Source organism: Micromys minutus, assembly GCF_963924665.1.
Source record: "Micromys minutus genome assembly, chromosome: 22".
NCBI lineage: Eukaryota > Metazoa > Chordata > Mammalia > Rodentia > Muridae > Micromys > Micromys minutus.
In genome coordinates, this window is record NC_137957.1 from 46,469,077 (window position 1) to 46,495,096 (window position 26,020).

Here is a 26,020-nt window from a genome sequence, read left to right on the forward strand (position 1 = left end):
CACTCACACACATACACACACACATTCTCACAAATATACTCACACACACATACTCACACACACACTCATATACAATCACACATTCACACACAAACACTCACACACATACACACACACACGTTCTCACAGATACACTCACACACACATACTCACACACATACTCAGACACACACACACACACACACACACTCACACATACACAGTCTTGGGGCATCTCCCTGTTGGATGCATGATTGGAGGCTTGAAGAGTAGGGCACCTGAAAGCTCTAGCGTAGTTTTAAAGGTCTGAAGGGACCTGATCCCCAGAAGTAAATGAAAAGTGACCTTCTGACTCAGGAGTAACCCAAGTCAGCTTTCCTCAGCTCGTTGGGCCCCACTCTCTGTCCCAGAAGAAAAGAACCATTTCTGAGACCCTCGAAGATCAGAAGCTTGGGGAGCCGACATAGTTCGTTTCTTTTTTCACCGTGCGTTTCTTTTGTTAGGCTGGAGGAAAATTATGAGATTGCAGAAGGCGTCTGCATCCCTCGAAGTGCCCTCTACATGCACTATCTGGATTTCTGTGAGAAGAACGATACTCAGCCCGTCAACGCTGCCAGCTTTGGGAAGGTGAGTCCAGCCTCGATACGGTCCTGGCCCCACCCCTCCGCCTCCCCCCACAACTTTACAGCATTCACATACTTCTAATTTTTTTTAATTACATTTATTTGTTGTGTGTGTGTGTGTGTGTGTGTGTGTGTGTGTGTGTGTATCTATAAGTGAGAGAGACGGAAAGACAGACAGAGGTCAGTTTGTCAAAGTCAAGTTCTCTCCTACTGTATGAGTCTCGGGAATTGAACTCAGACCATCAGGTTTGGCGACTACAGGTACCGCTGAGTCATTTCACCGACCCGTAGCACACAGTTTTAAAACATCTTAGTTCTCTTGTTTTATAAAATTAGTAAAATAAATACCTTGGTGACTTTGCTGTAATATTTTGCTGCCAAAATCTTCATACCGTTATAACAAAACTGCCAAACCAAACTCTGGAACAGAGCAATTCCACAGTTTCAGGTAATACTTGGCTGTAAAATTTCGTTACAAAGTAAGAAGTCAGGGTGGTTTGCTTGGCTTTCCTCTGTATTAACCTGCATAAACGAATATGTCTCCTGTGAGAGGCAAATATGAATGCATCGGTACTTTCTGCGTCCGACACTGAGGCAGGAAAGGCACAGGGCTTGGTAACGTGAATGCCCCGGAGAGACCGGGGAGCAGTCCTGGATGGTGATATTGCCAATCGGAGGGTCCTCGGCTGAGAATGATACATGTCATTCTAGTTATGACAGGTCCCAAGTTAGGTGATAGTAGCAGGGCCTAGAAGGACCATGAGGGGCTCAGACCCAGCAGTGAAGGAAGGAAAACATTCACTGACTCGTGACAGCAGACTTGTGTTGACATACTGTTGAAGTGACCACAATGGACAGCAGGTGAGGGCTACAGGGCAGCTTGGGTGAGTTTTGAAGAATTGACCTTGGAGCCACTCTGAGCCTTCGCCACCTCATGGCGAGCAGCAAGGTTCAGCTGAGGTGTCTGTGGGTGATGGAAAATAATCTTTTCTTAGTCACCCAGAAATTCATATATTGATGAACCACCGCTTGCTTGTGATTACGAACTATTGGTATTGTGAATTTGTCTTTGGCAATTCTGTGTCCAGATGCAAACAGTCATCCAGGAGTTTAATTATGGCGTCAGCCAAACTAACGCTATTGGTTTTGCTTGTGTGAAGACTCACAACAACAACCTGTGCAGCACAGTGGCCATCCTGGCGTTTCCCTGAATTCTTACTTTAGAGGACTTGGGCTGAAGTCTGTCTTTTCCTCCCAGTAGCCCAGTTCCATTCCTATTTTGAACCTTGAGCCTCCTTTAAGATGTGGTCAAATCCCCAGAGTTTTGTGGTCTAATGGTCACCCTGACTTGGGACTCCTCCTGCCATCTCTGCCGTCTCTCCTTCCCCTGTGCTGTGCAGCCTGGTGTCCTCAGACACGTGCAGCTGACTACGTCATTGAAACTCTCACAAAAGCAAGAGCTCAGATCGCTAGCATTGGCATTGTCTGCACTGCAAATATTCCAAAGCAGCATGTGGCTAGAGACCGCCATATTGGATCACACCTCATCATCACAGACGGTTCTATGGGACAGCCCTTGTTACATGCCACAAGGGGACACGAATGAAACATGATGTCCGTTTGCCTTTCATAGGACAGCCCACAGAAAGCCTCTGTGATCTCAGTAGACTGAGGTTAGTAGGAAGGTTTACTTCTTGACAAGGCTGAGATCAAGCCTTTGCCACCAGGTTTACTGATCATCAGCTTGTCCCTACGACTTTACCCCAGGCTTATCCCCAGGGAAGCCTGGCTGGAAACCTCTCTAGTAGGAGAAGGAAACAACTTCTCTGCCACAAGAAAGACCTGCAACGTCTCACTATTGGCCAAACTCCATAAGCACTGGCTTCTGGGAACGTTGCACTGACCTTGGGTCCTGGAGTCATTCAGGAAGTGGAGAGAATGTGGAAGCTTTTAGCTGGACTGTTCTCCGGCCTTCTTTTGCTGGTGGCTTAAGTTGTTTTCTTGGTTCTCGCTTCCTTGCCTTTTTTTTTATTATTTTGTACAGATGTACATACACGTTTGTGTGTGTTTGGGTGCACGTGTCTGTGTGTGCACACCCTTGTGCATGAGCATGTAACAAAACACCTGACACAAGTGACTTTATTTTGGCTCAAGGCTTGAGGGTAGAGCCTGTCAGGGCAGGGAGTCCCAGTGTCAGGAAGGGAGGAAGTTGGTCTGTGGTCAGGCCACAGAGAGAGGTGGATTTGAGCTCTTCGTTTGATTGGTCATTATTATTCAGTCTGGGACCCCAGCCCATAGGATGCTGCCATCCACACTCAGGGTGGGTCGTTCCTCCTCAGTTGAACCTCCTGAACACGCTCATAGCCACACCCAGGTGATGCTAATCCAGTCAAGTTGACAATGAAGACGAACCCTGCGCTTACTGTTTTTTTTTTTCTTTTTCTTTTTTTAAATCTCTGTCTATTCTTTTGACAACACCAGAAATCCACAGCTTCTGTACCTTTACAATACGCCTTGAGGTCACGTAGTACCAGATCTCTCATCCCCTGTTGTCTGAAGCCAACACAACTGCTCAGACTTCTTTTGCTTAGTGTTATCTTTCTTCTCTGTTGATTTTAGTTTTCTCTTTAAACATCTTTATATTTAAATCTGTGTGTGTGTGTGTGTGTGTGTGTTTGTGTGTGTGTGTGTGCGTGCGCGCGCTCGTGAGAAGACAGCATAGATCTGGAACCTGTCCCTTTATTTACTTCAGCCACCTCTCCCTGACATCTCTTCGCTCTTTCTCAGACATGGTTTTGTGTGATCTTTCTGTGCAGTTCATGCTGGCCGTGAACCTCAGTCCACACTTCCCGAGGGCTTGCATTACAAGAGTGTGCAGCCAGCCCAGCCCCTGTGATGTCTGTCTGTATTGGAGCAGTATTCCCACTGACTCTCACGGTGACTACCCCCACAGTTGGAACAGTATTACCACAGATGTTAGTTTTCTATGTGTCGTCTGTATTCTTTACTGTAGTTTTGTACAGCAACGTCTTCCCACTGTTTACAGTTTAATTCATTTATCTACTTATTTATTTATTTACTTAGAGACAAAGTCTCTTGCTGTGTATCCCAGGTTAGCCTCAAACTTGCAAATGTCATTCTGAACGCTGAGGTTATAAGTATTTGCCACCATGCCTATTTCATATCTCATTTTATTGTGTTCTATTTGCATTTTAGTTGTTTGTCTATATGTGTGTGTGCACGAACATGTGCATGCATGCACACGCACACACGCACATATCTATGGGTAACTGAAGAGACGGGAAGGTACTGGATGAAGCTGGGAGCCAAACTCAGATACCCTGCAAGAGCAGCAGACACTGTCAAGGACCCAGCCGTCCTTCCAGCCCCACACATCCAGCTTTTACATGGGTGCTGGGGTTCTGGACGTGGGTCCTTGTGTTTGCACTGGCAAGTACTCCAATCACCAGGCCATGTCCCCAGTCCTGATTAGTTATGTCTCAAAGATAACAGCTAACCTTTAGCCCAGTTTGGTCTCAGATTCACTGTACAGGCCAGACTGGTCTTGAACTTATGGTAAACCTCCTACCTGAGCCTCTTGAGCAGTACCTGTGAGTGCGTGTATATTATATGGTCATGTTTGGATGTGTACATATGTGGGTGTGATGTGTGTGGAAACCGTGTCTTCCTCTGCTGCTCTATTTTGACACAGATTTTCTCACAGAGCCTGGAGTGCGCTGTTTGGCTAGACTGACTGCCCAGCAAGCTTCACAGACCTACCTGTCTCTTCCCTAGCACTGGGCTACAATTGTTCTTAGCCATATTGGGTTTTGACTTGTGTGCTGGGGATTTGAACTCAGTTCCTCATGCTTGTGTAGCAGAGAGTTTACGGAGCAATCTCCCAGCCCCTACCCCTGTATTTTAACTGGACTTCCTGTATGGCTCTACTTTTCCTCCTCATTTGACATACTGGTTATTCTTGTTTAAAGGCAGATTTTTATTCGTAATGGTAATTTACAGTGTACATTTACTCCTCCCTCCCCCATCTGCTCCGTATCTTTGCTTCACCATCATTAATTCCCCTGCCTACATAGGCAGATATATAATTTAGTATACTGCTAAACCATCATCTTGAACAAAGTGCTATTCAGTAGGTGAATTGAAAACAAGTTTTCACTTTCCCCTGAAGTTATTGGTTAGAAAAAGAGAGGAGCAGGAAGTAGCGATTTTGCTCTATATAAGGCTGTCCCGGATACGCGTCTCAGTTATGACACGGAACAAGGACCTTGCGGCACTGTAGGGTGTGACCGTGCTCTTTGGCTTACAGTGGGACACGGAGATACATCTACTGAGAGCTGAAAATGTCATCAGTTAGAGATGTGTTCAGGACACTGAACCCACCACCCAGCACAGCTTAGCCCCGCCTACCAGCTTAGCCCCGCCCACCTTAAACACACCAGCACACTTATTCAGCCTACAGCTGGGCAAAATCACTCAACAAAGCCTCCTCTGCAAGAAGTTGTCTATTGCCCCATGTGCTCTTCCAAAGACCTCAACCCCAATTGCTGGCAGCACTGTACACCATCAAATTCTAGTTGTTGGCTTTGTGATCACATGGTACACTCTAGCGGCTGCTCCCTACTTACTGTTCGGCATTACAGGAGAGAGTTACCCCATGTTGTCTCACTCTGACCTGGAGGAGCACCATCCTGGCTTCTCCCAAATGTGAGTTCCTCTTGCAGCACCTCAAAGTCAAAGCCCAGGAAGTGGAGTCATTATGGCAGGGGCCATCTGCAAAGTCTCGTCCTACGGTTAACATAGGCACCGGTTAACATAGGCACCGGTGGCTCATAGGACCGCTCCAGACTGTCAGGCTGACACAAGTCACAGTCCTCAAACTGTGGGATTCTCAGAAAAAGATAGACATATGGAAAAGCATTCCAGAATTTTGACAGTGTTCTTTGAGGGTGTGAAAAGGCCGTTAAGCATCACAAACTCCCCTTTCAGGAAGGCTTGCTGGGGACTCCAATCCTCAGTTGCACTTGACTGTAAGCACAAACCTAGAAGAGGGTAGAATCCAGCACTCCTAACAACTTTCTCCACACGTTTCATTTCTAAGGGACATTAGGAATCTGTCGGTGTTCGTCCGTCATTTTCCAGTTAGGGAAACTCAGAGGGAGGGAGGGATTTTCTCAAGTTGACAAGGGTGGTGGGGTTGCCCTGTGCAAGCCACCAGTAAGATGTACGGAAACCAGGAAAGGGGAAATCAGGTCACACAGTGCTACATCTATACCTCACCCTTTCCGTGAGGACTAGAGGTCAGTGTAGGTTGGCTCCTCCTTGAATGGCTGTTCCTTCCTTCTTGCTGGACATGCTCAGGAGTGAGGACAGCCAAGTGCTTGGAGATCTGTGGTTAGCAGCTATGTCTTCCTGGAACACAAAGGGACCCTCTCATCTGAGAACCTCATCCTGCTCACCTCCTTCCTACGGTGACCTGGGAGGAGGGGTCACTCACATGCCCAGGAAAGGGCAGGAAATAAGAGTGTTCTAAAGGCATATCAAGGGGTCTTCTGTAAGGATATCTTTGCACTAATTAGTTACTAATTAATTTTGAATATGGTATCGAGTGTTCTCGTGATGGCACCTCAACACATTTGTTTTGTTAATTTGGCTTTCTTAGCATAGTACCCTGCAAAAAATTCCCAGATCTGACTGGGTCTGAATCTCAACCCCAGCATTATCCAGCCTCAACAGCTCTGGGCCCACTTTCCTTGTCTGTAAAACGGAACCTCAAAAGCATCTATGGAGAAACTGTGTGAACGCTGCTTAGCCCAGAAGCCAGCAAATAGATGCTCTGTGCCTGGTAGTTACAATTGTGATTTCATTTCATTATAGCAACACTTCAAATGCTTTATGTCTTTTTTAATATATCATTTTTTAATATATCATAGATGAATGTTCCAGCCCTTCCAGATGCTCTTCCTGCTGAGCAATTTTGAAAACTATTGTTCTAAAAATGTCCCACATCACAGTCAGCCATCACCACCCGCCCGCTCATTACCGTCTGAGCACTTATCCCATATTTTGACTTAACCTGCATCTTATGTAACCCACCCCACCCGAACCAAATCAGTCTGCCAGGGCTGTCATAGTCTCACGCACACGTGACACATCATCCGATCAACACGGGGACAATCCCGGGCTTACACATGGATGTTTGGACTTCTTACCGTTTTTCCCCCACATCACCTGCCTCACGGCTCACCATTGCCTTCCCAAGCTTGGGGTTTCTCAGAGAAACCATCCTACATCCGGTCACACAGGCGATTTGAAATTCGGCTTCTGATCCACTGCAGTCCACGTGAATTCTCTGGAATTTTCTACAAAAGTAGACCTTCAAAGCTCATGTGTGAATGGATGAGTCAGGAAATGTGTATATAGCACTTAATACGTGTGTATGTGTGTGTGTGTGTGTGTGTGTGTGTGTGTGTGTACATGTGTGTACACATAGATTGGGTCATTATACCCTGTGGTAAAATTGTTCTATCTAGTACTTCAAGAAGAAACAGAGGCTGGATGTTTCGAAGACTTTATTCCTGCCTATCACTAAAATTCAACTCTAAAAAGGATCTAGGTTTATTGTTGGAAAATAAAAAATAAAAAAAGAATGACTGTCCCACTATATATCTAGATTTACTGTATATCTAGATTTAAATTGGTGTCAGATCTTTAGTCACCTTCTGTCTTGAACTATAATTTTTTGTTAAAAACAAACAAACAAAGCAACAAAAAACCACCCTAATTTCTAAAGTATATTTCAATGTTTTTATATACACAAAATTTCCATAGTGACTGCTTATAAAACACAGTGTTATGGTATTATATTTCAATTTCTGTTTGACAAACTTTCCTTTTTGCACAACCCAAGCGACCCCTGGAATAGGGATCTACAGTTTTCCCTCAGTGTATTTCGGCACACTTCACTCATCACGGACACAGGGACCTGTCCTCTCTCGTGCGGGAGTCTATATTTGCTGTCACCTTGGAATTTCATTCAGATCATAGCTCGGTGGCAAATGTTTGCCGACTGAGGGCTGGTTGAGTCTGTAGAAACCATCAAAAAGCCTGTGAGGCTAAGTTTGGAGATGGCTATGAGGGCTGTAGGATTAGGACCCAGAGTGAAGCCAGTCTGTGGAGGAGAGGGGCTGAGGTGCTCAGTTCCGTGGCCCTTGAGGCTCTGCACAATACCACACATCTGAGGATGCGTGCTCAATTGATGGACACTTTGCCGGATCACTAGCTAGATCCCAGGTCTCAGCTGTGGAACGTTTGAGGGTGACTCTCCGTACCAAGAGGAACGTGTCTCAGAAAGCGTATAGTGCTCAGTGATGCTGACGGGTGTTTTTGCTCCTCTGTTTTCTCCTTCCCCATCTTCCTGTGACAGGGCCACTGTGTGGCCGTGTCATTTCGGAACACATACCTACAACTTACGTTTTGTAAAGATTTCACCCACACAATCACGCACGGGTATTCTGCACGCTGGGCCATGTGTGTCAGCCACTCACTACCACCTAAAAGCACCCCAGCAGCTCCCAGGAGCTCAGTTCTCCTGGAAAGCCCCACTTCCCACCCCCACCCCGTCCCCCAAACCCCCAGCTCCGTCTGGCCTAGCTGAAAGAGAGAAGGGTGGGATTCACAAGTAATTAAAGGGAATTTGGAAGGCTGGGATGTTGCGGAATGTTAGATCAGTAGCTAGAACAGCATGCGGTGTTCTTTAGGCAGGCTTCATTGAATCCTTACAAATAAAGAAAGAGGGGCTGCCTGCCCGTCTGCTCATTTATCAAACAGCGAAGCCCAACCTTCACAGCTTCACAAAAGTGTTTTACTGTTTGCTGAGTCTTGCTCCAGAAATTAAAAGCTGAACAGCCCTCGTGGGGCTGAACCGACCCTGCGTTGTTGGAGACTCCCAACGAAATTGTGCTGGGCTTTCAGATTCAGGGACCAGTTGATTATCTGGTGAAAGGAGAGGAGACTCATTTGTAATTTCCAGCCCATAAGAAACACTTAAAGAAAGAAAGAAGAAAGAGAAAAAGAAAAGAAAAGAAAAGAAAAAGAAAACAGCCAAACCTCCTTCCCATAGGATTTTTGTTGTGGCTGAGGGGAGGAGGTACCATCTGCAACAGCCTTTCTTTGCTTAAAGTGGGAAAAGTCTTGAACTCCCGCTGGGGGCGGGCAAGAAGTGTTGCATTAGAGTCTGCCTTCTCCCATCCCCCACCCGACTGAACAAGCGCCCCCTCTTATTTCCTGAAAAAGCCTTTCATTGTTGTTGTGTTGTGTTTGTTTGAGCTTGGGGAGGTGAATACTAAAGCTACTAAATATTTTTTAATAAGAGAATTTTCAGAAATAGTCTCATCACAGAAATATATCGCTTGGGAAAGCGGTGTGCGCCACACATAAGCTTGACCACGGGTTGAATGCGGAGCCTCTGCAAACCCAGAAAAGGACAGAAACAGTGAGAGCTATTAGGTCGGCAATGGACAGTGCTAGAGAAAGAAGCCCTAGGGGACATTGAGTAGGACTCCTGTCCTTCCCCCAGGCCCCGGGTTGTGGAAGCTGGCCTCTCTGGGCTTTCTCTTGCCTGCACCCACTGTGGTTCTGTTCCCCACTCTGCCCTTAGCCTCAGCTAAGCTCCAGTCTCGGGGACAGCGCACTTCCACAGTGATGCTTCTGCGGCAGAAGGAGCGAACTCCTTTCCCGTCTTTCATTTTAGCACATTTTATAAAGATGTTAAATGTGGTGCTACACTTCCAAGATAGTCTAACAGCTTCTGGAGGGGTTGGGGAAGGGCTCATGGGCATGGGTTCAAATCCCTAGCCCTCTTCTAAAATATGTGGCATGGCTGTACACAGGTTTATAACCCCAGTGCAGGGGACGAGGGTGAGGCAGGGACGGCAGGATGGGTCAAAGGTCACCAGCCTAGCTCTAGATTCTAGAGACCCTCATAGTAACAAGGCGGAGTGTGAGAGGAAACGTTGTAATGTTTTCCCTTTGTTTCCATAGACATCCATACACATAGGTACACACACATCACACACACACACACTCCACAAATACCACACACCCACCATATACACATACCACACACACATATCCTCTACACACACATATCCCACACTCTACACCACACACACACACACTACCACACCACACCACACAAACACACACCATACCATACCACACACCACACCACACACCATACACACACACATACCACACACCACACACACATACCACACCACACACACACACACACACACACACACATATACACCATACATCACACACTTGTACCACACACACACACACAAACACACACACACACACAAACACACACACATACACACACACACACAGATAACATTTTGATTGTCTCTTGTGAAGACTGGCTTACTTTTCATTCTTGATTAAGCAACTACCCATTTGAGAAACTGTTACAAGGCAAAAATAATAAAACCCCAACAGTAAGCATAGACACCATAATGCACAAACATATCTCTGCTCCCCTTCTCTTGGCACACTAGGGACACCCTTAATGGCTAATGAAAGAATCATCCTCGTTTTCTTCCGGTTTCTGAGTCCACAGCCTGCCTGGCTGCAGCAGCCTGACTGGTGTCCCTGCTGCTGCCCTAGCCCCCAGCAGCAACTCTACTCAGCAGCCAGACTGCTCTGTGTGGGAGCTGACCCCACCCCTTACCTTCCCACCTAAAGTCTTCCCACCTAGCCCCGTGATGGTAGAGTGCTTACAAGAGCCTGCAGCCCTCCCGTGGTTCCTCTCATCTCATGGCTTCCTCTCCCACCATCTCCTGTATCTCTTCCTCCCCTGCTTCATCAACCCCCATCCCCACTGCCGCTGTCTGCCAGTTGCCTTGAGCAGGGCCTTTGGACGCAGAGTCCTGGAAGAAAGATCCTGTCCCTCCACATTCCCAGTCATCAAACAGTAGACAAGAGACTCCCGCTTCCACACTCCCTACTCCCTCATCCCGCAGTTTTGACCTCTAATGTGGCAGGTCTCTGGTTTAAGACAGTCTGGGTCATCTGAATTTCATGTTGAGATGTTCATTTCAGAACAGATGCTGTTTCCATTCTGCCCGGCATCATTATCATCAGGGCCTCATGAGATGTCCAGGTTGTAGCAAGAACTCACTGAAAGCCTTTGAGACAGTCTAAGCCATGTTCCATTATCCAACCCATCATGGGCATTGAGGCCACACACTGCTGACTACGAGGAAGGGTCAAAGGAGGTGAGGCTGGAGATTCTGTTCTCATAGAGTCTTAGGGGCCCACGGTAGGCACTGACAGAGCCGAGTCGGCCAATCGCCTACAAAGATCCTATGGAATGAATGCTGGCGATGAGGCTCGAAAATGGAGTGTGTGAGCCCCCGGGTTTTGTTCTCAGCACTGAATAACCAGTCCGCATTTGGGAAAGACAGTAGTCAACAGATGTGAAGTCTTACTCAGACAGAGTATGTCCAAGATGTCTTTTATCCAGCATGGAGACAAGGGGAAATGATACATTACGTTCCTGAAAATTGCCATGGCCGTGTATCTTAGACGTCTTCGCTGTACAAGTGTGTGTGGCGATGCTTATCCTGACTTGCTACTCTGTCCGTTTCATGATACATATGTATTTCATAACGCCATTACCTTCGTCAGGGTTCTATTGCTGTGAAGAGACGTCATGACCAAAGCGATGTTTATAAAAGAAAGCATCAAATTGGGGGTTTGCTTTCTGTTTCAGAGGGTTAGCCCATTATCATCACGGTGGGAGCACAGTGGTAGGTGTGTCAGGCAGGTGCTGGAGAAGTAGTTGAGAGCTGCATCCTGATCCCCAGGAAGAGATGGGGAGGTGGGAAGGGGAGAGACTGGCCCCTGTCTTAGCTTTTGAAACCTCAACACCCACCCCCAATGACTCCCTTTCTCCAACAAGGCCACGCCTCCTCATCCTTCTGATCCTTTCAAACAATACTTCCTGATGAGTAAGCTTTCAAATACATGAGCCTATGGGGTCATTCTTATTCAAACAATAACCACCATACTGCATGCCACAAATACCTTTTTCTTGGTCAGTTTAAAAGCAACCACACAGTTGTGTTCACCATTCAAGTGGCTCAGGGAGGATTTCTGAGAGGAAATAAGGTCGAAGCTGAGACTTGAAGAATGCATGAATATCATTCAGAAAAGGGCATGAAGCACGGTGCCAGACCATGAGAACAGCTATGGAAAAATCCAGAGTGAGAGAGCAGTGATTCTGTGAAACCTGGAATCAGTTCCAGATGGCCAGAGCACGGGGTCAGGAGAGGTAAGCCGGAGTGAAGGAGGGACCTATCTGGTGGAGCCTGGGAGAGCTGGGCTCTGTCCAGGGCACCATGAGAAAGTGGTCATGGTGGAACGTGACTAGAAGCAGGGCAACAGGAGGGTGTGGCCCTAGAAATGGGCAGAGGTAGGTAGAATCAGGATGTATTTGAAGTTGAGGGAAGATGGAGTGTTTCCATACCACAGGAGACAGATTCACTTGGGGCTTGGAGGGGAAGACTCTGACCTCATCAGGGAACTGGGAAGAACTCATGGGAGCAGTGTGTGCACTGAGGACCGGGGGCACAGCAGTGTAAGGTAGAGAAGGCCACAGGAAGAGGGTAGAGAGGTGGCAGACTAAGAGGCCTTCAGAGAATGACACTTTGAGCAATTCAGAGTAGACGGAAATGACATTCACATGAGGAAATTTAGAGAAATTCAGCTTGAATTAGTAGAAAGAGCTTCTGCTGAGGCAGGCAGTCCTGGAGGGTGTCAGCGAGTCCCCAGGACTTGTTCCTTCTGCAGACCCGCTTGGGAACTTCAAGTATCCAAACAGAATGACTGTATGTGTGTATTTATGTGGTACGTGTGTGTGTGTGTGTGTGTGTGTGTGCATGTATGAGTGTGTGCACATCTATTTCTGTGCATGAGTATGTATATGTGTATATGTGTGTATACATTCATGTGTTTAAGTGTGTGTGTGTGTGTGTGTGTGTGTGTGTGTGTGTGTGTGTTGCTAGGGATTGAACTAAGGGCTGTGTATACTTGAGGCAAGTGCTCCATCACTAAATTACATCTCCACCAGAATGATTCTGTTAACTGTGTTAATGACATCTGTATTTTTATTAAGCTGAAGCATTTACCCCTCAGGTACCCACTGTTTTGGATGTGGATGGATTCTGCCCACTGGTATCACCATCCCCTTGGCTCTTTCTCACTTTCTGTAACCTCAGCTTAGGGCAGGGAAATATGGACCTTGTCCCCAGCAGAGACCGGGAGCATCTCTAAGAGCATCAGAGTGAGGTGGGCAGAGGAGGAGTTCTTACTGAGAGGTCAATGGGAACAAGAGACTATTCACTCCTCAAACACAACTTACGTGGGAAGAAGAGAAGGCAACAGAAAGGCAAAAGTTGGCATTAAAGGAAGTCATGGGGGCCTGGGGAAAGTGCCACTAAGGAGAAGGAGTGACAGTGTAGAGGAGTTGAGTTCAGAACGTGCATGTCTCAGGCCTGCATCTTGGGAACTGATGGTTTGATGAGGGCGGCTGAGCTCTCTGAGTTTCAGTTTGTCCATCCGTACAGGGGGAGAGCAGTGGAGCCCAATGCTGCACCATGCTCATTAGCAGGGATGGTATATGCAAAGTGACTATCCTGGTGCCTGACCCAAAATGAAGGCCTGCGTAGGGGGGGGACATTAAGCCCTCTTGTTTGGTTGCTAAGCAACACTTAGTTCCGTCGGGGAGCAGGTTGGGCAGCCTGTGCATCGTGAGAGAATGGTTGGTTACTCTTTCATTGTGACTGGAACAACTTAAGGGTCGACTTGTTCTGACTGTGAAACCTTCCTGTCATCTTGAGCACTTGGGCCTCAGTGATTGGAGAAGCCATGGAACCTTTAGGAGACAGGGCCTTGCTGGAGAAAGTGGGTCACTCAGGAAGTGGGTCACTAATGGGACTCCTTGAGGTTTTATTGCCTGACTCCATTTCCCACTTGCTCTCCTCCTGACCAGCTGCTTCCTGCTTCTGTCATACCTTTGTGGCCGTGATGTACAGCGTGCCCTCAACTATAAACCAGATAAACCCTGCCCGACTTACAATGTGTCTTGTCATGTACTTTGGCCACAGACATGAGAGAAGTAATTATAAGATAAAACATGTGGGGTGGAAAGATTGTGAGAGCCAGAACGGGAGGAAGTCTGCTGTGAGACCGTGTCTCCTGAAACAGCTGTAAGGTGCTAACTCAGAAGAAGGAAACTCTCCTGGGGTCCCAGTCCTACAACGACTTCAGACACTAGTGACTTCCCAGGCATGAGCTCCTGATGGGTTATCCAGTACTAAGTGGTCAGCCCTCAAACCAAATGCATGCAAAAGCAAAAAAAAAAAAAAAAAAAAAAAAAAAAAAAAAAAAAAAAACAAAACAAAACAAAACAAAAAAAAAACAGAAATGATTGGGAGAAGGGCATGGGAAGGGTCAGGAGGAATGGACATGGGGAGGAAGTGTTGACTCAAGGTGTCAGAGCGGTTTCAGTCCACCCTAGTGGGAAGGCATGGTGACAGGAATGTCTGCTCCCTCTACCTTAAGGGCACCATCAGAATGGTGGCTGGGAAAGGGGTGGTGAGGTAGGAACAGCTGGGTTGGGGTGTGGAGGGTGTTAGAATCAGCATGAGCCTGTAGCTTGGAGAACATCCGAGGAGTCTGCATTCTTTTCCAGATGGGGTAGAAAGAAGGAGCCTAGCATTTCCAACAGCATCACGAGATGATGACGTGTGCTTTTTAGATGGCTCCTGCTAAGGAGGCTAGCTGGGATGCAGGGCATCCTATGGGAGATGGCGTGGCTGGAGCAGAGAAGCAGCTGGCTCCCAGGGGAGAAGCACAGGTGGCAGAATCACGGGGCTGGGGGGTGGTGAGAGTGACAGGAAAGACCTCCCCAATGTCTAAGATGGTAAAGGGGCCATCCCGGTAGACATTCCAAGCGAGCAAGTGAAACCAGGGGCAATGGAGGGAACCATGGGTCAGACTGGCCAGTGAGTTCCCAGGCCCATGTCACCACCGGACAAAGAATGACAAGGGCTTGGATGGTTGCTCGTATTTACTCATGGAGGTAGAACAAACGACTCTGGGAAGCCTGTCATTATGCCCTAGTGGCCTTCTGCTTGTCCAAAGACAAGCCTGCAGGCCTGTCTCCCCAGCCAAGGGTTTGCCTGTTTGCTCTGTGGGTGTCGTTTGGGATACCATCAGCATAAACAGAGTAGGGCTTCAGAACCCAGCCAGTCTCCTGAGTCAAGTGATAATGAGGCTTAGCAACCAAACAAACCAGCACTGATTTCTTTTATTATCGGAGCTGATTTACTGGGAGCAGGGAGTGGTCTACGTTCTAAAGAGAGAAAACGTGCTGTAACATCCCGGTCTATGTTTGATGAATCTTGTGAGATTATCCTCAACATCTTTTGTCCATCAGGACTACTACTAATAAGAAACTTTTCTTTCTTTGCATAAACAGTTTAAGACAGCAGGGACCCTCGGGCCCTGTTTTTGTCCACCACGCAGCCACCTCGAGAATTCTCAATTTAGGTCTCCACACAATCTGCTTATTCTCGTATCTTTACGAGCAAAAATTATAGCCGTGGTTTAACATGTGTGGTTCTACTCGGTATTTCCTCACAAGCAGTTTTGATGTTGTGACATATTAAGAGATTTTGAGAACATTCTTTGTGGCCACGTGAGTACTATTGAATGTATATAAACATGTATTAGCCAGTTGCCTGTCATAGGACATTCGTGGCATTTCTAATTTTTTTCTTACTAGAAGCCCCACACCTTCTGCGTTCTTATTTTAGGATGTTTTCTTAGAATTAATCAGAACATTTAAAGTATGTAGTGGCTCCTGACATATTGTAAAGCTTCTTTAGAGAAATAGCTGTCCTCATAGAATTGCTGGGGCTCTGAGGAGTCTATTCGTACTACAGACTTAATGGTTTTTTTTTAGCATATATGCACATGTGCATGGACATGTGTGGACATGTGCACATGCCCTAGCACATATGGAGGTCAGAGGACAACTTGCAAACGCTGGTTATCTCCTTCCACCATGTGGGTTCTGGAGACTGAAGTAAGGTCATCAGGCTTGGCTGAAAGCCCATTTATCCACTCAATGAACCATCTTACTGGTTTTTTACAGCACCAAGTGTTTTCATTTCCAAAGTATCTGCTAATATTAGTGGCCTGGCTGCTATACCCATTTCCCAGGGCTAAACACAAGAGTGGCCCTGTCTTTCTGAGGAGTTAATATGTCCTAATGGGGGCTGGGACCCTGTATCACTATTGCTATCTTGTCTGCTTGCGTGTTTAGGAAACTCAGATCTCAGATCTGACCTTCTTCCAACCAGCAAGAACTCTTGACTCTATATTTATGTTTGTCTGGTCACTCCTCTGCTGCCCTGGCCTATTTCCACGATCCTGGACGTAACCATCCTTAATGTCCTTGCTCTGTAGCTGGTCATGTGATGAGCCTCTGCAGGGGCCCGGTCGCAGGCTGACACAAATGTGAGACGGTTGAGGTCATTAAACTTTAGCATAGGCTCAGAATGCATAATGGGGGAAGGGGGTTCGAGGACATTGTTGCTGACTCAGGCTCTGATGCTGCATCTTACACAGGACACAGCAATCCCAGGGACACAGGAGTGACTATGGAATTCAATCGTTTGTAATTGTCACAGTTCCATGTGTGCGTGCACTTGTGCGCGCACGCTTGTGTGTGTGTGTGTGTGTGTGTGTGTGTGTGTGTAAGACAGGGATTCATGCCAAATATCATCTCTATCACTCTCCACCTTAGTTTTTGAGATATAGGGTCTTCCTCTAGGCTTTTCAACTAGGCTAGGTGGGTGGGCTGACATCCCCCCAAATCCTTTTATCTCTGTGTCCCTAACCCTGGGATCATAGGCACCTGAAAGCACAGCATTTTACATGCGAGTTGGATCTGCACTCAAGTCTTTCTATACATAGCAAGCACTTTTCCACCTAAGCCACCCTGACAAGCCCATGAAGTAAAGCTTATTTTGTCTTATTTCCCTCCCAAAGTGGCCTTAGGATGTTCTTGAAGATTCTCTGAGCATCCTGTGTGATATCTCGTCCCCCCACCCAATCCCCGAGATGAGGCGAGACTGCCTGTCTATTCTCCACCTTGAAGTTACTCAGCTCCCTAGTGTGCCAAAGTTGGCAATCTTCACACTGCCCACTCAAAGACCTCAGCCTCCTGTTATCTGTCCCGCTCACATGACGTTAGCTTAGTTGATGACACCATCAGTTGTCCCTCTGATTAAGGACAGACTGCAGAGTCTGAGTCCTCAGACATCACAGAAGGAAACCAAAACACACGGAGATTGGCTGTGTTGAGTCCAAAACAACCAACAGGCTTCTGGTGCCTATTTATTTCACAGGTGAGTTAAGTCGGTCAAAGCACCGGTGTGGGTGAGAAACATCGCCGATGCAATGAAAAGAACCTTATCTCCAAAGAAAGCTCCAGAGGCTTGCACTTGACCAGGAGGACCCTGTGCAGCCTCATCTCTCTGCCCATGAATGTCTGCTGAGCACTTATCCAGAAGGGAAAGTGTCTGGGGGATAAAATGAGTGAAAGCCATTGGGAGGTTCTGAAAGTCACGTATTGAGTGCTTACTAAGCGTGGGGCTCTACATATCTATCCTCTCTCTCTCACACACACATTTCACAAGGATTCTTTTTGGTAGAGGTTATTATTATTTCTATTTTATTTTTAAGGATGAGCATACACAGGCATCTGTGGGTGGGTATGTGCACATGTGTGCAGGCGTGTGCAGAGGGTATGTGCACATGTGTGCAGGTGTGTGCAGAGGCCAGAAGCGGGTGTTGGGTTCCTTAGAGCTGTGGACTGACAGACATGAAAATCAAACTCAGGTCCTTCTGCAAAAGCAGTACATGCTCTAATGGTTGAGTCCAGCCCCTCATTCCCATTTTGTAAATAGGGATGTGCCTTTGAATATAAATGCATCTACCTTGCAAGTGGCCACGCCTAGATGTAATCCAGGTCCCCTGGTCCCCCAGTGCCACCACACAAACTTTCCATTATGCCTCTTCTCCAAAAACACCATCTCAGTAAACACCAAGGAGGAGGCCTGTTGGGGTGTTTCTACTTTGGCGGAGAGTCTCCTCTCCAGACTTCTTTCAGGAGTATGGCTGTCCCAGGCCACAGTAGTTACAATGCTCCCTTCTGGGCAGGGACCAGAACCTTATCTTTTCAGTCCACAGCAAGACCAAGCTTTCCTACGTCCCAGCCCTGAGCAAGCAAGGTGTTTGCTCTCACACAGCCTACATTCAGTTAGCAAGAGACCCATTTAATACTCAGCGAGGAAGTACCCCGGATGTTCTCAGATAGATAGAAGCCTTACAGTAGAGCTAGGTACTGGCAAGAGAAGTCTGGTGCTACTGAACACTACTTGGTCCCAGGAGGCCTATGAGCAGGAGCATCTTGCTCAGAAGCCCCAAATGTCTTCAGAGATGGAAGCAAGCCTATAAAATACAGTCAAACTTGCATTCTCCTAGGGGGATGTGGGGTGGAAAAAGACCAGCTCGTAGGGACAAAAGCAGGGTGGTATACAAGACCCAGTTACAGAGCCGAAGGTGGCTTTAAGTATGATGGCAGTCTCAAGGGGGAATGGTATATATTTTAGAGCATCCTGGGCTTCTCTGTGCTGTGAATAAGAGGGGATAAAGTATGGTGGCCCAGTGAGGTCACCACTGAGCCCCTCAGGATCTGAGCCCCGCAACTGTCAATGTGCTGTCCACCTGCCCCCTCCCCCACCCCAACACCAGGAACCCTTTCCAGAGTGTTCCTGAAGACTCGTGCCAGTCGTTTGCTTCCCTTCTCAGTGCCACACCCCACCGTTCCTGATGGCTAATGGGTTCTTGTGTTACCCTTACAGATCATAAGACAGCAATTTCCTCAGCTGACCACCAGAAGACTCGGGACCCGAGGACAGTCAAAGTAAGCACTAAACAGCCACGCTGCCTTCACAGCATCCGGCTCTTGATCCTGAGGCCAGACCCCAGGATGCTCCTCGGAGTATGAAGGCCTGTGGGAAGGTCTGTGCCTAGAGTGGCGTGTGTGTGTGTGTGTGTGTGTGTGTGTGTGTGTGTGTGTGTGTGTGTGTGTGGAGGAGGTTTATGACAGCCATCCCCCCTTCTCAGTACCCTTCAGAGAGGGAGAGAGCGAGAGAATGAGAGAGAGGGAGAAAGAGAGAAGAGGGGGGGAAGAGAGAAAGGGAGAGAGAGAGAGAGAGAGAGAGAGAGAGAGAGAGAGAGAGATCGCCTGGCCATCCAAAAGCCTGGGACCTTTGGCCCAGCTGCTCGATGCCATCTCACTCTGTGCCACCTTGTCCTCAACTGTCCTTTGTAAAGCAATCTCTGCATATTTCCAAGGAGTCCTGTGATCTCTCAGACCATTTCCAGGTTGCTTGGAGCGTTCCATGAAGTAACTTCTGCTCTGAGAGTGTACAGTGGGCACAGGCACAAACCGGCTCCAACAACCTGGGGGGATAGGGGATCTACAGGGGACCCCTCCCCCTGCCGTAATGGCTTCTTCCGGCCCACCAACACTTGCTGAGACAGGATCCTAGTCTGTAAACTCGAACTTCCACAGTCCTCTTGCCTGGACCTCTCACATGAGAGCAGAGTCCTGTACCATCATGCCTGGCTTGTGAGGAACATTCTGACATGTAAGACAGACATGAAAAGAAGACTTACATGTCACATCTTAGCTGAGAGTAAGGAAAGGGGAGAGGATGGGGAAGATCTTTTGGAGGAGCTGGTGCTGAAGGGCAGAGGAAGTAAAGCCCTATGAGGACTCCTGTCTCCCAGGTGCGCATCAGATCTTAGGGTTCAGCCAGCCCTACTCCATCGAAGATACGCACGAATTGCCTCTCAGAATAGTTTAGAAACTTTCAGGGGACAGGAAGTGTCACTTGGAAGAGGGACATGGCCACACAAGTTTGGCCAGCCCCAGTTCAACAGCTCCCGTTCCTGGGAGACTTCTAAGAACCTTCATTATGCTAATGTGCACCTTGACTCCACTAGAGGGTGCCTTCCTCTTAGGCAGCATTCTAGACCTTTGAGGACCGACCATGAGCGGGGCAGCCAATGAGCCAGCAAACATAGAGACCTCAAAAAGGAGCATCACATCTCCATATAGGACACAGAAGTCATGTCTGGGTGGAGGGGGTTATGGGGACATGGGTTCGGGGAGGAGGAAGGTTAGAAGCACACCCACACACTGTTGCCCCAAGAGACAGAGCTTCCTACCACTAGGACTCATTCTGGCCACTGAGCAGTACAACCTGGGTTTTTGTTAGGAAAGGAAGGAAACAAATCAGATGATCAAAGTTTGGAAAACCCTGTTATGGTCCAGTCTGAAAATAAGACTGTGTGTGTGTGTGTTTCTATATATGCGTATATAGGTGTCTATATGTCTATATATGCATATATAGGTGCCTATGTATATGTTTCTGTGTGTGTCTGTCTCTGTGTGTCTACATATGCATGTGTATGTGTCTGTGTCTATGTGCATATGTATCTGTGTGTATGTATATGTGTGTGTGTGTGTGTGTGTGTGTGTGTGTATCAGAAGCTCTTGAGAGAAGTTCCAAAGGACTGTCCAGAAAATTTTTGAACAAAGGACAACTTGAGGTAATTTCTCAATGATTTATTTCCCAGAGTAACTACACTGAAGAACAAACTACTTAAGTTCATTTACAAAGAAAGATTCCAGTGTTTTGTTTAAAAACAAGGTTGCAACTTCAGTAAGGATAGAGTGCAAAAATCAGATTTTTTTAAAAACTGTTTGCTGGTGATGAAAAGTTGATTATTCAAAATTTTGGATAAACCAGATTTGAGCCACGGAAGGTGGCATCTTCCAGCCTTCCCAAGATTTTGGAGTCTGAGGCAGGAGTGTGAGGCCAACATGTTTAAAGACCAGCCACATGAGTTACACAGCAAGACCTTGTCAAGGTGGGGGGAGGGGCTGAGTAGAAAGATGCTAAATAGATGGAAACGAATGGAAATTTTTTGGTCTAGCCCGTGGTCTTTGGAAAACCACTGGCTCCAATATGCAATTTCTGATTTCTAAGGAGAACGGGAATGGCAGAAAGAGTTGGTAAATGTGGAGAACCAGAAAGGGCAGAAATAGAACAAGCCTGCACTTGGAGAAGGGCCCCCTCTGAGAGAGCCTGTCATTCTGCTCCGGCTCTTTGTCTTTCACCTACATGGCAGCAAACTGGGGAGCAGTCATTTCTAAAGTTCTGCTCACTCAGAGCCATACGCTGCCGTCTCCAAGAGGATCCACATGTTCAGCTGATCTAAAGGCTCTTTCCAGCTGTAGACTGAGTCTCCATCCCACAGCATGGCCTCTCAAAATCCCTCAGCAAATCCACCCCATAGATGAAACACAGGCCCGTCTGCCGAGGAGTGTTGACGATCCCTCCAGAACCTAACTAGCAAAACCAAGACGGGACCAGACCAGAATAGCACCTTTCCTGTCACTGCAGATCTCAGCCACATGCATAGGTTAATCAGGAAATAGATATCTCATAATGTCATATTAAGCTATGACTGTCTTGACCTTAAGTTATAAAGAACACTTTCAAGCTAAGGAGGTGTGCTATAACTGTCTTTCCGCCACAAGGTACCTCTGGAGTCCCTGGAACCAGCCCCTCCCCCCACAGACTGCCCACAGATGAAAAGGCAGTTACATGACAGTTGGGAAGTAGAAGGCCCAGACGGTAGATATTAGCTCAACACAAAGAACCTTCTGGTAACTACATCGGCTGAAATGAACTGGGCTGCCTTCGGAGGGCCTGAGTTCTTCATCCCAGGAGTCATGCAGATGGAGGCAAGCTGCCCACTGGGCAGAAATTTCACAGAATGGTACCAGCAGGAAGGGGGCTGCGAAAGGGAAGGTTACATGCACCTGTCTCTCCCTCCCCGTGAGCACCTTTCCCGAAACTCAAAATGCTTCCCCATCCCCACTGCCACGTGTCCGAAGAGGAAAGTTGTCCAGGGTTTCTGAGAACCAGGCCACAACTAGCACAGCATTTCCACTGCACAGTCAAAGCCCATCCTAGATGCATGAAATCGGAATCTTGGGGATCAGGATGCTGCCGTGCGCACTCTGGGTGATTCTTATTGTTAATAAACTGTGGGAACCACTGGCTGACTTAGAGACGCACAGCCTGTTAGAAGTTTACCTCTGCCGCCTCCTCACTGGGTGATTAGGGCACATCACTCAAACCCTCTAGAACCTAGTTTCCTTGTTTATAAAACGTGAAGAGTTATTTCTAGCCTCCTGGGGGTTTTGTGAGAGAAGACAGTGTGTGTCCGTCCTTCACATCATGGATCTCAAGCTGGTGAACCTCACCTCACTGTGGCCTGTGCTGTTCCCAGGGCTGATCCACAGATCTCCCTCTCAGATGTTCTTTCTGACTCAGTGGGTTCTGGGAAGGTGCTTAGGAATCTGCACGTTGAATAAACTCAGCGCTGCGAAGTGGCTGTGTAGACAGACTGGCTCACAACCTTTTCTTGCCTGGAATCACTCTACACTCTTGAGCAAATTGGTTGATTTTTTTTCCCTTTCCCATCTTCTCATCTTTACGATGACCACAGCAGTCCTTAATTTTATAAGCTCATTTTCAAATTAATGTGAATAAAATATTTTGCAAAGTGCTCAGAACTCCAGTGTTCGGCAGTTACCTGAAGTACACACACCCCCAGCAACTACCTCCACCTCCTAAAGACGAGCCTCCTCCTCTCTTTGGGCGTAACTAGAAGCGTGCCGGGGATGATTATGCCCATTGTGAGTTAATAAAAAGTTCTGGTCAGGGTCAAATGAAGCACTGGATGAGCCTTTTTAAAATTAAAGCGTTTGCTGGGTGTTGGGGGCACACACCTTTGATCTTAGCACTTGGGAGGCAGGGGCTCTGAAGTGGGGGTCTGGAGTTTGAGGCCAGCATGGTCTAAATAGCAACTTTCAGGCTAGGCAGACTTACATAGTCAAATCTGGTCTCCAAATTTATAATAATAAAATAAAATACATAAAAATCATAGCTCTTTGAGGCTAGCCTTTACTAACAAAGGAAATCATGACCAGGTAAAAGTTTTACTGATGTATGGATACCATCTGCCGCCTGGGTCCCCACAGAGATGGACACTCAACTGTTAGGTACCTTTGGGAAGGTACTTGGTAGACATTCGAGATCAGGTATAAATGGAACATTTCTCATCCCTCTTTTGCTTTGCAAAGTATTTGACTGAACATTTTCTGGAGGAGGCAATTTTAGTTATTTTTACCTGCCTGACTGATGGCTGGCAACTTTGGCTTAATTGTAGATTTCAGAGATGTCAAGCCTTATAGAAGAGTTAACTCTTTCGGCCCCGGGTTTGGATGTGTCCAGTCATGCTTGGTTTTTGGACAACACTCTCCGACCCAAGACACCTCTGTCTAATGACGATCCATGTGGGCCCTTACCTGTCTGTCCCTTGGTCCTAGGTACCATTACTATGGCATAGCAGTGAAGGAAAGCTCCCAGTATTATGATGTGATGTACTCAAAGAAAGGAGCTGCGTGGGTGAGTGAGACAGGCAAGAGAGAAGTGACCAAGCAGACAGTGGCCTATTCTCCCCGGTCCAAGCTTGGGACATTGCTGCCAGACTTTCCAAACGTCAAAGACCTAAATCTGCCAGCCAGTCTTCCCGAGGAGAAGGTAACCTCATCCGGAGCAATTGCTGGGGATGGTTGTCTCTCTCTGTGTCTATGCCCCTCCCTCTCTGTCTCCTTCTCCATCTCTCTCCCTCCCTCTGTCCTTCTCTCTTTCTCGTACATTTCAGAGACTTCATAGACACAAAATGTCTATAGTCATTTCTGCAGAAGCATTTTGCCAACGATAGACTGGCTTCTGTTTTATTTATTTTTTTCAGCATCTTAGCCACAAGGAGAATTTAACCCCCTCAGCCCTACTGTACCGCATGCTAAACACTCTGCAGTGTGCTGGGCGCACAAGTATGGAGACCATGTTAATTTTTATCTTTCCAAAAGCCCAAGGGTCTCAAGGTGCAAGATGGGAGCAGAGTAAAACCGGTGCTTTTGTACTGCGGGTGGTATTTGGGTGCCATGTGAACACAGAGCAGGAAGCCAAGGGTCATGGCACATCACTCAAGGGCAACAATTCCCCTTCGGGTCTTTCAGGGTGCATGGATGGAGGGTGGAATTCATCCCTCCAGTGGGGTAGATGGTGATAACATTAAGATTCCCAGGGCAGCCACACTGTGTACTAATGTCTTCCTTTCTCACTGATCTTCTGCTCACCCCACAGGTGTCTACCTTTATTATGATGTATAGAACACACTGTCAGAGGATCCTGGACACTGTAATAAGAGCCAACTTTGATGAGGTAGGTCAACAGCATTGAGCTGAGAATACTCTATTAAGATGCTGTACTTCACGCCCACTCCTACTTTGGGCTCCCACCGGGTGCAGGGCCTGGTGTCTAGAAGCCACTGGTAGCCACTGGACCGCTTACCCTTCCCAGTGATGCTGCCAGACAGGGCCACTGTTACTAATCTGATCTGACAGAGGTCATCATGCACACCAGGCAGTGGTGGCTTTTCCTCAATTTTGACTATAGAATGACTATAGAAGACCATCTTGCCAGCCTATCAGCACACCTGCAAGTATGGAGTCCGAGAAGCTAAATAATAGCGGGTTTCAACCTTTTCCTGAGATCGTTGGTTTTAGGGTGATTACCGTCCCTCCTCCCTCAAGGACTGGTCTCCATTTCCACCAAAGTCCATCAATACGGCCACTTCACTTCTGCTCTAAAAATATGCATTCAAGAAGAACAGAAATGGGGTAGCAGAAGAGAACTGTGGTATCTCTGTACCTACAGGGATGCTGAAACCCTCTTCCCTCGCCTTCCAGGCCAGAGGGCTTAGTTTAAAGACAGCGTCTTTCAGTCAGAAACTGTGGCAGCAGCAGCAGCAGCACCTGAGGCCTGGACATGGATGTTCAGTTAGCGAGAGGAGAACTTGGTTCTGCATGAATTAGAAAAAAAAAAATCCAGTCACTGTTGGAAAATATCTCTGAGGTTCCTTTTGTATGTGGCTAGTCGGGCCACCTATTTATTGTGTTTCCACCATCACCTGCCTCCTAGACACTGCACCAGAAGAGACGGTCACATGTTGGTAAAAACAGACTGTTCTTCCTTCTCTCGGCCTTTGAGAGTTACATCTCTAAAATGTCCTGTGAATTCTCCCAAATTACTAAAGTGCCCATTTCGGTGATTTTTGTTTAGTTGATTGGCTTTGTTTTTTGAGACAGGGTTTTACTGTGTAAGTCTGGCTGCCCTGGAACTCAATCTGTTGTCTAAGGTGGCCTCAAACTCATGTTTAAAAAATTGCTGAATCAGCAAGTAATGAATTACGTCCAGTTAAGGCAACGCCAGCTGCTACAACAAATGAGCCCCCAAGTCTTAGCTTCGTGGAAGCTTTTCTCTTACTCATGCCACAATCTAATGCGGTTGCTCTTTAGTTGGGAGGGTGATGTCTAGGGGTGATTTAGGGACCCAGGCTTCTATTGTATGGCTCAGGACCACAGGGTCCAGAGGACCACAGGGAAAGCACACCCTGTTCTTCACCTTCTCATCTTAGGGATAAAACACACCACTGTTGTGTGACTGGCAAGACTGGGCTCCATCTTGCTCGACACATGGTTGAGAGATATGCATGAACCCCCACAGCTGCTGTGACTATCTTCCTTCACGTGCAACTCTATTCAACTCAGAACTCATACCCACCATGCCGGTTCCCTTCCCTCCAACACTTAGTGGTTATCGAGTGTTGCCGTATGGTACTTACTAGTTTTAGAGACATAAGCAACACCCAGACTTATTCAGAGATAAGGAAAGGAGGCATGCAAAGCTAAGTGTCGAATGTGGAACATATGGGGGTTTCAGGAACTTCATGAGGGGCAAAGCACCCCAAAGGGAAAAGGAAATGCAAGGCCTGGATCTACATTGCAAGTATGGATTTCTCAGCCAAGAAAATGAACCAGCGCCAATGTGATCCACAGGGTCAGAAGAAGGGGAGACACAAGGCTTGTCAACTGTAAATGCTCGTACAAAGGCTTGCAGTTCTTAGCTATCCAGTCACCCAGAGAAGAAAGGGACTTACCCAAGGTTACACAGCTAGTTATGACTAGTCCTTTTGCTACCTGACACCTTTAGTCTGATGTCCCTTCTACTCCCCTGGCATGGCTGTCAGCTGGCAGCCTCTAA

At 47.3% G+C, this 26,020-nt stretch overlaps 1 protein-coding gene across 2 annotated transcripts in view; it reads left to right on the forward strand.

Moving 5' to 3' along the window:
• RFX4 (regulatory factor X4) overlaps window positions 1-26,020 on the forward strand; it is a gene marked incomplete at both ends in the record, with an annotated part of 143,313 nt that overhangs the window by 58,673 nt on the left and 58,620 nt on the right. The window contains 4 exons of one of the 2 annotated variants that reach the window (XM_080935058.1): window positions 483-606; window positions 18,626-18,687; window positions 23,239-23,452; window positions 24,062-24,139. In XM_080935058.1, the coding sequence (XP_080791184.1) occupies window positions 483-606; window positions 18,626-18,687; window positions 23,239-23,452; window positions 24,062-24,139 (478 nt within the window). Of the gene's footprint in view, window positions 1-482; window positions 607-18,625; window positions 18,688-21,525; window positions 21,621-23,238; window positions 23,453-24,061; window positions 24,140-26,020 lie in introns of those variants that run through there. The other variant, XM_080935059.1, reaches the window with a different exon arrangement.